Below are 13,784 nucleotides of genomic sequence, written 5' to 3'. Positions count from 1 at the left end.
AATGCTTAAAATTTTATATAAATACGTAAAAAATACGTTTATAAATTTAAAATACATAAAAAAACCTTAAAAAGTACATAAATACGTAAAAGATTACGTAAAAATACTTTTAAGAAATACTTATAAATACATAAAATATGTTTATACATTATTATATATAAATTTTGAGAAAATATATAGAAAAATCTCATTATTTTGGAAAAATTACCGATTTTGTATCATGATTTGTTGAACATGTCAAAATTGGTTAAAATGAATAAATTTATCGTTTTTTGAATTTTTCTATTAAAAAAATATATTTTAGGACTTAATCCTTAATTTTCCCAAAATAAATATTTTTTTTTTTGAGATTTCACGAATACATATTTATTGTGATAATATAAATATTTAGGTGGCATTGGGGCATATTTACTAAAGTTGCATGATGGTTAGATATGTGGTTGCATGTTGTTTATTTAACATTGGATTGGTTATTTAAATACTTTTGTTAGTATACAAGATCGATCTGGATGGTACCATGATTCATCAAATTCCATGAAGATATGGTACAACCACACTTTTTTTTCTTAATTAAATAAAATATAATTATATAAAATTAATAAAAAGAAGCGACTTCATTAATTATAAAAATATACATAAATAAAAATACATTATCGAAACATATTAGAATAGTACATGACACTGATTCCCGCAACAACAACAGATTTAACGAAGTGGATAAGATGAAGATGTTTTCAAATTGTGAATATGAAGAATATAAGTGATTGATATTCGTTTTGTGGTTTTAAATATGAAGTGTGTGTATATATATAATAGAGAAAAAATATTTCTTTTTGAAAAAATCACGTATAATAACGGTCACAAGCAACAAAGAAACAACTACCGTAAAATCTGCTATTGTGGGATACCCACCATACCACCACACATCTGGGTGGTGTCGTGTTCACTTCACCACGACGGTGACACGTCACCTATCACACTGTGCGGTTTGTTTCGATATCGATCGGTCTAATTGTTTAAAGTTACCAATTTGTTGACATGTTTATGTAACTTGTGATCTTATCATGTTTTTAATATATAAAGTATAAACTGTTCTGAATATAAACCATTGAACTCTCTATCATTCTTTCATGTCTAACAATTTTCAATTTTCCTGTCGATGTGTATATGAAGAGCGAGAGACAGAATTCGTAGCATGTAAATAGAAGTCGTACCATGTAAATAGTAGGTAATGTCGCATTTTGATAATGTATAGGAATGATTCACTAACTCTAATTACAAAAAGCTAAAATAAAAAATTTATGGCACAAATAAATTACTCGATTAGTGAATCAATGTTCCTATGTTGGCTCAAGAAAGTGAAATGGATAAAAACAAAGTACTGATGCAAATTAATAATAACCACAACATACAAACTTACGACGAAATCTAATGAAGCGTTTAAAGATAATAAAATAATAATATGTTGTATTTTGACACTAACGAGTTCATCATATTACATCAATTCATTTTTGATTCGTTTGGATCCATTGTTTATTGTTACATCATTATACTCCACTTAGTAACATTGAGGACACTTGTTAAAAACAGTAATCGGAAAGTCTTTAGTTGCAAAGTTGCTAATCTTAAACTCGATTTGGTCACCATTCCTATTTACACTCTCAATATCAATCCAAAAGAATGCTATTTTAGCCTTCACACCACCTAATTCTTCTATTTTGTTTTTAGAAATCATCCCTGTGATTGTAGAACTATATCTGAGCTTATATTTGCCTGCACGAACAACACAAGTGCTACTTAAATCAACTGAAAACTCACCACTCTTAGGATCCAAATTATAACCAATAACACCTTCTGGAAGAAGACCAATAGGGAGGTTATATTTCTTTATAGCATCGTAGGCCGATGGTGGACCTTCCCCAAACACCAACGAAATAAAAAGACAAAAAGATAAGCAAATAAAAACCATTCTCATTGTCTCCCTTCTTGGTTTGTCAAATTTCATTGTTTTTGTTAGGTGATGGGATTCTATATGTTAGTCTTTTAACGGAGATGATATATAAAGAGATCCAAAACTTAGATTAATTGAAGTGCTTATTAGTAGCTATTGTATAAACTTAGAGTATAATTATTTTGATTACGTTTTAAGACATGTTATTTAATGTGGGAATCACTCGATTCACATGTTTTGAAACATAACTTAGATTACGTATTAAATTATTGATTTCTATGTTCTAACATATGCATTTCGGTTGTGAGAATCACTTAATTCATATCTTTTGAAACACAAGTTAGACTAAATTAGTTCAAACATCAAGTCATTTTTTTAACAGCTGGATTTTGTAAAAGAAGCTAGCAAACAACTAGAAAATTACAAAGCAATAACTATAAAAGAGTTTGATAACCAATAAACCCATTTAGAGAAACTTTCGAGTTTCTAAAAATAAAGCAATTAAAATAAACACCAAGTCATTTCATTAAAATATTTGATACAACATAATTATGTACACAACAAGTCATGTATGTAGCGTCAAATAATAATTACTATTATATAAGATTATAAATCACCATATTATATATATATATATATATATATATATATATATATATATATATATATGTGTGTGTCTTTGTTCCAAAATTATCAATATATTTTGAGAGAAAGGAACATAAATTTTAGGAAAATATAAGAAAATTATTGCATTATTAGGTTAATTTCATTTATTCTACCATGAAAGATTATGGGCCATTATATAAATGACTTATATAGCATGACAATCTAGTTGAACTTAAATTTATAAACCCATATTGAACTATGATTACTATATCTTTTTGAATAAATTACAATTTCTGCTCTCAAGTTATATTAATATGTTAGGATGTGGTGCAGAAAAAATGTTGTTTTTCTTTTGGTCTCTCATGCATATATCTCATGTATTTGAAACCCTAACATAAATTTTCAAACATCTCATTTATTTGAAACTCTCACACATTTTCACCTTAAAGTAATTAATAACACTTCACACATTTTAAATAATTGAAAATTTGAACCTACGAATGGAACTATGGATGGTGAATTTAAAGCATATTATGAAGGAACAATTGATTTTGCTCCTACGTACTTATAAATATGTTCCCAAATGAAAATTTGCCAAAAATGATGAAACAAAACCTACTCCTGCATGGTAATTAAATCCTTTTATATTATTCATTTCATACATTCCACTTCTTTAGTTTTCTCCTACTGCATGGTAATTAAATCCCTCTATATCATTTCATTTCATAACTTCCACTCATTTAATTTGTATAATTTCAAATACTTTAAACGGATTAATAATTTAGTATGTGGTATAGAAAGAATGTTGTTTTTCTTTTTTGGTATAGTTTACTTATATTCATAAAATTATGACTTTAACTTTTTAACATATTATAATTAACTTATTAGTTTAAATATGTTGTTGTACGTGAGCAATTATCATTTTAAACTCACAACTTTTGTATAATTTATGATTTTATGAAAATAGTTTAATTATTAATTTCAATATAATGTTAAATGGTTAACTTAAATCAAAATTTTAGTTACACTTGAAAAAAAATCGAGAGACTATTTTCTAAATAATTAAAAGTTATAAATTATAGTGTTAAACCTAAATTGTAATCCTAAATTAACAAAAAAAACATGAAACTATTTTTTATAATCATTGATAATTTTCAAATAAGTAGCTTTAAAATAACTTACAACAAGAATATTTAAAAGTCATACTATATAAAAATTATAGTGTTATCTTTAAAAACAAAAGCAATGTTTGTTGTTTTAAATAATTACATCAAATAAACTCACAATATTCATTAAATAAATTTCAAAAAAGTTCAATTTCTGAAACCAAATAAAAATAATTAAGAGTTTAAGTTATCTTAAATAACTTACAACACCAATAGTTAAAAGTAACATTATATACAAAAATTATATTGTTACATTTAAAAACAAAAATAATGTTTGATTGTTTAAATAATTATAAAGATAAAAATTAAAATCTTAAGCAAATAAACTTTTTAAAGTTAATTAATCATTAAAAAAAAACTATAATTATCATCACATTGTATATTATATGTAGAATTATTCACGAGTAACCATAGGTAAAGGCCACTGAGATAATTGAGATTATAGAATTTTAAAAGATATTTATATTATCATATAATTCAAAACAAACAATGTTTATACGAACTTGTTATAAAATAGCTAACAACAACGTCAATGATATATTAAAAAAACATATATTTGTAAAGATTTCAAATATATTGTTATATTATGCGCAACGCGCAAATATTCGTCTAGTATTATAATAGAGACCAAAGTACTCTAACCATATTTATTTGAAAATGACAACTTTTCACCTTCTTTTTTAATTAATACTAATCAATGACTACAACTCAAAAACTTTATACCCTATGATACTTATAATCATGTTTTGTCTATATAAGACCATTATTTCTACCACTAGTTACCCACATTTTGTTTCTATTATTTTTCTACTATTATTTAAATTCTCCACTAACATAATGTTAATTGTCACTATTTGTGGTTTTATTAATTTCTTTATTGGTGTATAATGTTATTAGGTTTTTCAGCTACACGTTAACTCGAGAAGGGCGTGGAGAAGGTAAAAGCAATATGTAACACTCTGTCCCGAATCAATTCCTAATTCGGGGCAGCGACCCGAAGACCAGTTATCATAACGCTTGGGGCATTTGAGAAAGGGAGATTTAGACCCATTTGGGTGTGGTTAAGGTAGGATTGATGATCCGGGAAGTTCGATTTGTAATTTGGAGCCCAAGGGTATAACCGTAAAGTGGCAGTTGGGCCTTTTATGAATTTTGGATTTTTGTTCGGAAAGTTTTAAGGCAATGATAAGTTGATATAAGTGTAGAGTTTCTCTTTATCTTTCTGTTGATATAAGGATCGTGGAAAACGGACTTATAACAAAGAAATTATGGCCTTCAAAATTTTGGGTGATTTTAGGGTTTATCCGAGTACACGAGGCGTACACAAGCATATGCATGGCATACTAGTTAGAAGTCTAGTACGCGGGGAGTACTTTGGTGTACACTAGGCGTACTACACTAATGATCGCGGAAGCCTTAGGGAGTACGTTGGGCGTGCTCCAATTAGTCCCAAACCCTAATTTAGGGTCTTGGACCCTATTTAAGCACCTTAACTCACCACCAAACCCTAATATCTTCAGCCTCCATCCTCTTTAGCCATGGAAATGAATCCTTAGCCTCCATTAGTGTGACATTCCCATTTTCACGGCCAGAAAAGACCGATTTTTGTTTATGCTTTATAAAAATCAACCTCTTTTAATAAAAATGTTGCGGAATTTGTTCCCAGTAAAACATGATAAATACGTTATCAAAGCATTTCTGAAGAAAAATATTTTTATTCATTTTAAAACATTTGGGACGTCATCGTCGATACAAAAACATAAGCATAAACAGAACTTACATTCATTATCACTAGTGATTTATATCTCCTTCATCTCTTAGTGTAATGTGATTTTATAACAACACCTGTGAATAAATAATCTGAGTGGGTCGGGTTGGGAAACCTGGTGAGTACATAGGGTTTTCAACCCACAATAATATAATTATTATGTTTAAACAATCAAACAATCGACCCAATTACCCATCCCCATTATCTTCTTTACTCTTAAGGGTCTATCCTAAGAGTCATCTATCCCGCATTCGTTCATTCTGAAGTCCTTTGCTTCCAGAGTTATAGGACTGGCACTAAATCCATAGTTGTCAATGCTCGTTCGTAAAACACTAATCCCATAGATGTTGGGTACTAAACCCATAGCTACCAGTGTTTATCTAATAGGTACTAAGTCCATAGCTACCAATTCCTAACAGGTACTAAGTCCATATCTACAAGTGTTTGTCCAATAGGCACTAAGACCATAGCTTCCGATGTTATTTGTTAGGCACTGAGTCTATAGTTGCCAATGGTTACTCAAATCATCTTTTATCTCTCATCATCCATCTACCCATCTCATACCCAACATACTTGTATATTTAAAATACGTATAAAGTTCAAATCATTTAAAAAATTTAAAAAAAAAAAACAAAAAACGTTCATCCAGCATAGACAACAAGTATTCATATAATATGCAAACATAACACGTATTTTATATAAAATACTTCATATCTATGTGTAAGATGAAAGTAACTATGCACTCACTTGAGAAGGTGGTGACTCGGTACTCGGACAACGCTTCGTGTACTTTAAAATAATTTCCTTCGATGAAACCTAGTATTATTACCACTAGATTTTAGTCTAATATTTACCGTGACTAATTATTATTATTATTATTATTATTATTATTATTATTATTATTATATAAGCGTTTAAACAATACTTTCCAACCACTATGTACAGACAGGGACCAGACATAAAACACCGGAGGGCAGGACCATTTTGGCGTATAGCACTTCTGAAATCCAACAACGCAATGCGGCCCTTTAAACCAAATTTCCCGTACCGCGAGTAGTTAAAAAGATATTATAACGACACTTATATAAGTCATAATAATAGCTCAAATATTTATTATAAATTTATGATAACAATGCTAATTTTAAATATAAACTATATTTAAAATAGGGTAAACATAACTTACTTACAAGGGGATTTTAGCTAGGAGTCGGGCTCTGCAGGGGCAGAACTTCGTCGTTGAATCTTTCTAAGAAAGATTTGTGCAGCACTTCAGCGCTCACCTTACTATACTAAAAACAACAGAAAGAGAAGTCGAATCATGAGGGACCAAAATGCTCGGGGGATAAGGAGAGAAAGACTCTTCAATCAAGAGAATGGTGCAAGAAATATGAGAGTCCAAGGCTCATATTGTAACACCGAAAATTTCAAACAAATTTTTCAATTTTTATAAAACATAATTCCATCGATATTCATAAAAACAACCATTTTAATTATCCAACAAAACAGTACAAAATCCCAAGATCATAATATCAAGCTCCGAACGTGTGTGTATACGGATCAAGCCGGCGCCTTCCCGCGGTCGTCACTAGTAGCTGAAACAAATAACATCAACACTGTAAGCACAAGGCTTAGTGAGTTCCCCAAAATACCACATATAACACATATTAGCCACTCTAGGCTATAACTCTGTGGGTCCGTGCACCCAAACTCTGTGAACCCTCAGGTTCTAGCTCTGATAAACATGCACCACATAAATCACTTAGAAATCATGCAGTACAACACACAACATACATAGCATACAAATACTCTATCACATAACTCTGGTTACCTACTCAAGGTAAAGTATAGTGAGAAGATTCACCTCGCGTGTCTCGGTAAATCGTAAACCTGAAATCGCTAATCACTCGATCTACCGAGCTGTAGTCCCCCCCTATAGCACAATACATCTCTTAATTAACACTTTCCCAACTAGGGTTGACCATACTATAACAAGTCAATCCAGGTCAACGGTCAACGGTCAACTTTGACCGGACTCGGCGAGTGCGCTATAGCGACTCGGCGAGTCTGAGCGTATACCCCAATTTCCCTGGAATCCTCCCCTGACACGTCGAGCATTCACTCAACTCGACGAGTTCCACCTGGCACGAGTTGTGGGGCCACCACGACTAAACTCGCTGAGTCTCAAGAACAACTCGGCGAGTCCAGTTTGACTCAGTCCACCTGTCCATTCTGGCTCCCCCTTGACTCACTGAGTCCACCCTCCCCAACTCGGCGAGGCCACTCACTGTGTGGTCGGGCAACATTCATGCTACTCACCGAGTCTGTTCTTCGGACTCGGCGAGTCCGTGCCATGCACTGACTCAATCTTGCTCTAAAGGTCAGATCCAGTCCATTAATCCATAGATCCAGTCCCTCCAAGCTCATTTAGCACGTAAAGTTACAATCTTGATGCACATACAACCTCTATATGACCATATATATTATGTTTTTGACTCATTTACTACAACTCAAGGTCATGGACTCCATTGTCATACATAAAGCTTGATGAGTGAGGCTCCCTGGACCTCTATGGGTCCAGATCCATAACCTCAACTCAAGGAGGGAACCAATGGGCACCAAATCATCCCATAAATGACCATCATAAGCCCTAAATTGCATAATGCTTCACCAAACAGAAAATAGTCCGAGATCATACCTCTAGAGTGATGATCTAAGCTCCAAATCCACGAAATAGCAACCTCCTTTGCTTCCTCTTGCCTAGAGTCTCCTTTTTCTTGCTAAATAACACACACAAGGTCAAGAAATGCTCCTTTCTCTTCACAAATCGCTCAAGAACACAAGGGTCTCTCACTGAGGGTTGGGTGAGCACAAATGACGACCATAAGGCCCTTTAAATAGGCCTCAAACCCGGAAATTTAGGGTTTCATTGCACAGCGCAGACTCGCCGAGTCCATATCCTGGACTCGCCGAGTCCAGGCGCGCTCCATTGTCCAAATCCGCGTCCCTACTCGGCGAGTCTGAGCTCCAACTCGCCGAGTCCCCCTCACAATACCACAAAATTAAATTTACAAGATACCTGGTAAAAATCCGGATGTTACACATATTTATACTAATTGAATTTTCAAAAACTACCCTCTATAATTACTTAATGACCTTTTAGTTATATAAACAACTAAGCACCCCTCTATAATACTATTTTAAATAGATTTAATGATATTTGTACTAAACTAATGTCGAAAGAAATTAACATTAGTCTTATAATGACCTCGTCGTTGATACCTTTCTAATGATATATATATATATATATATATATATATATATATATATATATATATATATGTACGTATATATAATTTATACTTTATTTTAATATGTAAATATGCTATTATAATTTGTAACTCGTTCATACGAACTCCTTTTTTTGACGTTCTTTATATCCACGCGTAGGTGAGACATACTTTACAACTTCCGTTTAGACTCTGTCGGCTAATTTTGACTTTATTTTTAAAGTTATATTTTTAACAGGTTGGGACATGATTGGTCCGTTAAAATCTCATATCTTCTTCTTACGCTGTCCATTTTCGTCTGTCTTTTTATCGTTGCGCTACTAATAACGAGATCTTCGATTCTCATTTAGGTTGTGTAGGCTAAAAACCGCTCGATCTAATACTCGAACTTCGGGTTGTACACTGCTAAGCCGAAACTTCGAAAAATCATAACAGCCTCATACGAAGTCAGATTTGGGTGTTCTTTTTATGGACGCTCTCATGTTAACATATTATACGACTTTCATTCTATTAATAAGGCTAAAAGTCACTCTATCATAAATTCACTATTTACGTCTTCCCGGTGTCGTGCTGGTTCCATCGCGAAACTTCGACGGGTCATAACTTCTTCGTTATAACTCGGATTTCGGCAGTCTTTATATGTACGGAAACCTTGTAACATATACTACAACTTGGTTAAGATTATTTATTCTAAATAATATTTTGCCGAAAAGTCGTTTTGACACTTGTTGCCTCTAAATTGACTAACTCATATCTATGAGCGTTACAATTGGTGTGGTTCTTGAGTTTTTGATGGTAATTCATGCATCTTAGTGCTCATAGAAAATGAAGGAGCTTCTTGGAGAAATGTGGGATTGCTTGGAGCTTGTGGATCCAGGGTTAGTGCATCATGATCTATCTTCTAAAGGTATAAAGCTTCAAACTTGATGACTCTATTCTTAGATCTTGTCATGGCACATTTTCATGAGATTTTGTCCTAAAGTTTGGATCTTTGTGAGTATGGAATACTCACGATCATTTTAGTTGTCCTTTCTGAGGTCTTGAAGTGTAATGAGTCAAAAAATGTTTGCTTGATTGTTTCCCTAGCACCATGCAACAGTTGAATGGCTTTGAGTGTTGTGAAAGAAAGTATTTTGGAAATTTTGGGGTAACTCACTAAGCTCTCAGGCTTACAGTTTCAGTTTATTGTTTCAGGTACTTCTGGTGATCGAGGGAAGGCGAAGCCTGATCGTACCGCTCCTCCTGTTGCATTGTTTTATGATTGGAAAATGGGATACTCTAATGATTATTATTTTGAAAACAAATTATGTAATGGTTAAATGGTTTTTAAGTGTGTTGACAATGTTTTAATTTGGCATGGTTTTATGGATGTTACAAGTTGGTATCAGAGCCTTGGTTTGAGTGAATTGGAGGAACATTCGTGTGAATCCAGTCTCAAATCGAGGAAAAATTTTCAAAATGATTTTTAAATGGTTTTCAAAATAAGTAAAGGAGGATGCATGGTGTACGATCAACCAGAGCCATTAAGTAAACACCAAAATACCACACAGTTATTTGATTATGAGATATTTTAGAACAACATGCTAGTACTAGGCTAGGAATTCTCAGGAATTGCATGATAGAATTGTCTGATTATATGATGCATGCTAGCCTAGGGTTTTCCTTATATGATATTGCCATCATTACTGCAGTTGCTTGTGTATGTATTACGACTGTACATAATTAAGATCTTATAGCATGAGAATGTTTGATTTGTCATTATGTTTTGTTCTTATTAATCAGGGCTTAGGGTGGGATCCGATATTCAAAAGTCTATAGGGTCCAATGTTATGTATGGTTAGCATACACTAGTGCTGCGGGGGTTGGTGGAAGTCTCATGGACAAGCGAGGTCGAGCGACCACCATATGTGTCACACCCCCAAACTGTAAAAACAAACGGCATAAACATATGGGGGTGGAGGACGTCATATGTAGTATCACAACAATTGCATCATAGTAACCAAATTAAACACAACCATTGCATTATAATATGAATATTTACATTTGTTTGATATAAGGTTTTTATACATCAAAAGTAGCAAAAGATAAAGACGAGACTCCAAAATGCTCCGTCTTCTCCAAAATCCGGCTAGTGTACCTATCTACTGATGTCCTGAGAATACAAGCGGTTTTGAAAATGTATCAGCATAAAGTTGGCGAGTTCATAAGCATGTTTTTTAATTGAAAACTTGTCACTGAATTTGTATAAATGTTTGTTTGCTTTTCCATAAAATCCAATATTTTCTATCATGTTTGTTGATTTCAATATGAATAGTTTGATCCGTTTGAAAACACTGGCTACTACCAGTATGTATGTTCTTGTTTGAAAACCATGGCTACCACCAGTTTGTAAAGTAGTCTTATTACTTAAAATAAAACCAAATGTTGTATCCCTGGAATACCCTCCAATGTAGTATGTAGGTAGTTTTATTAATTAAAATAAAACTATTGAAGAATGATAATCCCGTAAACAAAGGTTAGTTTATACTATTGTGAGTTCATATAACCATGCTAATATAACTGATGACCTTCGCGACGTTTCTTCATGTGTGGGATTGTCGGTCTCGAATAGATCTATTCACAAATCTCACGCTCTCCCTCCAGGAGACTCTGGTTATACTAAAAGTAGAGGATTTACCCGTACCCCGAAAGGTACAATGAATGACTAACAAAACTCCTTTTCGCTCCATTAGGATTTACCCGTACCCGTACAACTGAGGAATATGTCATTAGTGCCCTCTTCCTCAGCGTTAGCCATCTCAACGATAAATGTTTAGGCTAGAGGTTGTGTAACGACCCAACTTTTACGTCCGAAAATTTCATTTTAAAATATTACTTTAGAAAACATTAATAAATAAAAACATTGTTTGATCACACCATAACACATCGTAACCATGTTCTAAAAGGTCAAACCATACATCCCATCAAAATATCAGAGTACAATCCCAGTAATCTCGTAAATGAGGAAACCGAAGAGTGTGTGTATGACGTGCCGCTACCGCGCCGGCTCCTTCCCCTTCGATGCAGAGGTACCTGAAAACAAAACTGTAAACGTAAGCACAAAGCTTAGTGAGTTTCCCCAACGTACCACATACCATACAAACACATAACATACGTACTGCCAGGCTATTCTGGGGTGCCTGACTACCCGGTATGGCCATTCTGGGGTGCCGACCTACCCATACGGCCATTCTGGGGTGCCGTCTTACCCGTGTCAAGCCATTCTGGGGTGCTGACTACCCATGTCAAGCCATTCTGGGATGCTGACTACCCATCGGTCCTAACAACTGATCCTCGGGGACTGGTCCCCTCCCGCTACCTCTATCGCATAACATAACAGACCAATCATACAAGCATACCATCACATACAATCAGATAATTCTAGGGTGTCTGACTACCCAGCGGTCCTAACAACCGAACTCAACTACTATTGCATATAACGTATCGTGATAGCATATAACATAACAGGTAATAGCAAACCTAGATGATTTCACAAAGACAATCATCTATCATACGTCTCCTACTGGTGGGCCGACATTGTGGCCTTAGACCCACCGCTACTGGAAGGTAACTCACCTCAAAGTAGCTGCTGAACTGATCGGGAACTAACTGACTGCTGCTGCTCCGGGAGTCCTCCGGCTGCAATTCCCACAACATACTCAATCAAACACTGCTAACTGTCCTTTAGGTAAAATGACCATTTTACCCCCGGTCTAGCTCTAAGCCAATGCTATAGTCAACTTTCAGTTGACCCGACTCGCCGAGTGGATCTCCACTCGCCGAGTCCCTAGCAAACTATTGTCCTGGGTCCCTGGTTCTACTCGTCGAGTTGGGCTATGACTCGACGAGTTCATCTTCTAACTGTCATTCAACTCCTTCATCCTACTCGCCGAGTTGTATGAACAACTCGCCGAGTTCATCTTCATCCGAAGAACACTTTATGCTAAGACTCGTCGAGTTGTATAAACAACTCGCCGAGTCTGTTCTTGATCTATGAAGATTGCCTTGGACTCGCCGAGTCAGGGCATTGACTCGCTGAGTCCTAACATGGGTGAGTTCAGCTCCCAACTCACCGAGTCACCCCCTGTGACTCACGGCTCAACTCGATACATCATGAAGGGACCAAATCGGTGACTCGCGACCAGACTCGCCGAGTCGCCAATACGACTCGCCGAGTCGCCGCCATGCATCCACCAAATACACCGATTTACTCGATTCCAGTCCATGCCATTCATAGATCTGGACTTCTAGGACACAAATCACACGTAAAGTTTCCAACTTTACGTGTGGATATTCACTAATGTGGATTTTAGGGTGCAAAATGCCTCAAAAGGGTAGATCTAGGATGGACAAGCCACATGGGGCCATAAAGCTAACAGATCTGAGCTCCTGGAGCTCAATCTTGCCTAGATCTAAAGGTTAATCCACTTATTACGAAACATTAAGCACAAATAAGCTTGAAGAATTGCTCAAGAGTGTCTCAAATGGAATCTTAAGCATAGAAACAGGGGAAAAACGAGATATACCTCAAGGGAAATGTTGAAATAACACAAAGATGGCTGATCTCCTTCTCCTCTTCTTGATCTACTCCTCTTTCTCCTCAAAACCTTCAAGAACACACCAAGAACACTTCAATCTCTCTAGGAAATAAGGGAAAACGATGTTGGGGGAGTTCTGGGGGTGAATGGGGACGAGTTGGGGCGGAATGAGGGTTTAAATAGGGTGCAAACCCTTGAAACTTAGGGTTTCATCCAGCAGCGGTGACTCGCCGAGTCCAGGATATGGACTCGCCGAGTCGCCCACTTAAAACGTGTCCTGAGTCTCGTCCCTACTCGGCGAGTCGGACCTTATGACTCGCCGAGTCCAAGGCTAAAATAGGGAAATGCTCAAATAAAATTCACATACCGGAAACCAGGTGCTACAGGTTGGGTTTATGCCTGAGAAGATGATTGAATGCATGACTAACA

General features: G+C 35.0%; 1 protein-coding gene across 1 annotated transcript; it reads right to left on the bottom strand.

Annotated features, from left to right (window-relative positions):
- Nucleotides 1-1,558: 1,558 nt before the first annotated feature.
- LOC145014817 (uncharacterized protein At5g01610-like) lies at nt 1,559-2,005 on the bottom strand. Its single transcript, XM_078973254.1, has one exon. It carries the CDS (start codon nt 2,003-2,005, stop codon nt 1,559-1,561), a length of 447 nt encoding a protein of 148 aa, XP_078829380.1.
- Between the last annotated feature and the right edge of the window lie 11,779 nt (nt 2,006-13,784).

The sequence above is a fragment of the Lactuca saligna genome, chromosome 9, assembly GCF_052625555.1.
Source record: "Lactuca saligna cultivar CGN05327 chromosome 9, ASM5262555v1, whole genome shotgun sequence".
Taxonomy (NCBI): domain Eukaryota; kingdom Viridiplantae; phylum Streptophyta; class Magnoliopsida; order Asterales; family Asteraceae; genus Lactuca; species Lactuca saligna.
This window is presented reverse-complemented; position numbering and strand designations above follow the sequence as displayed.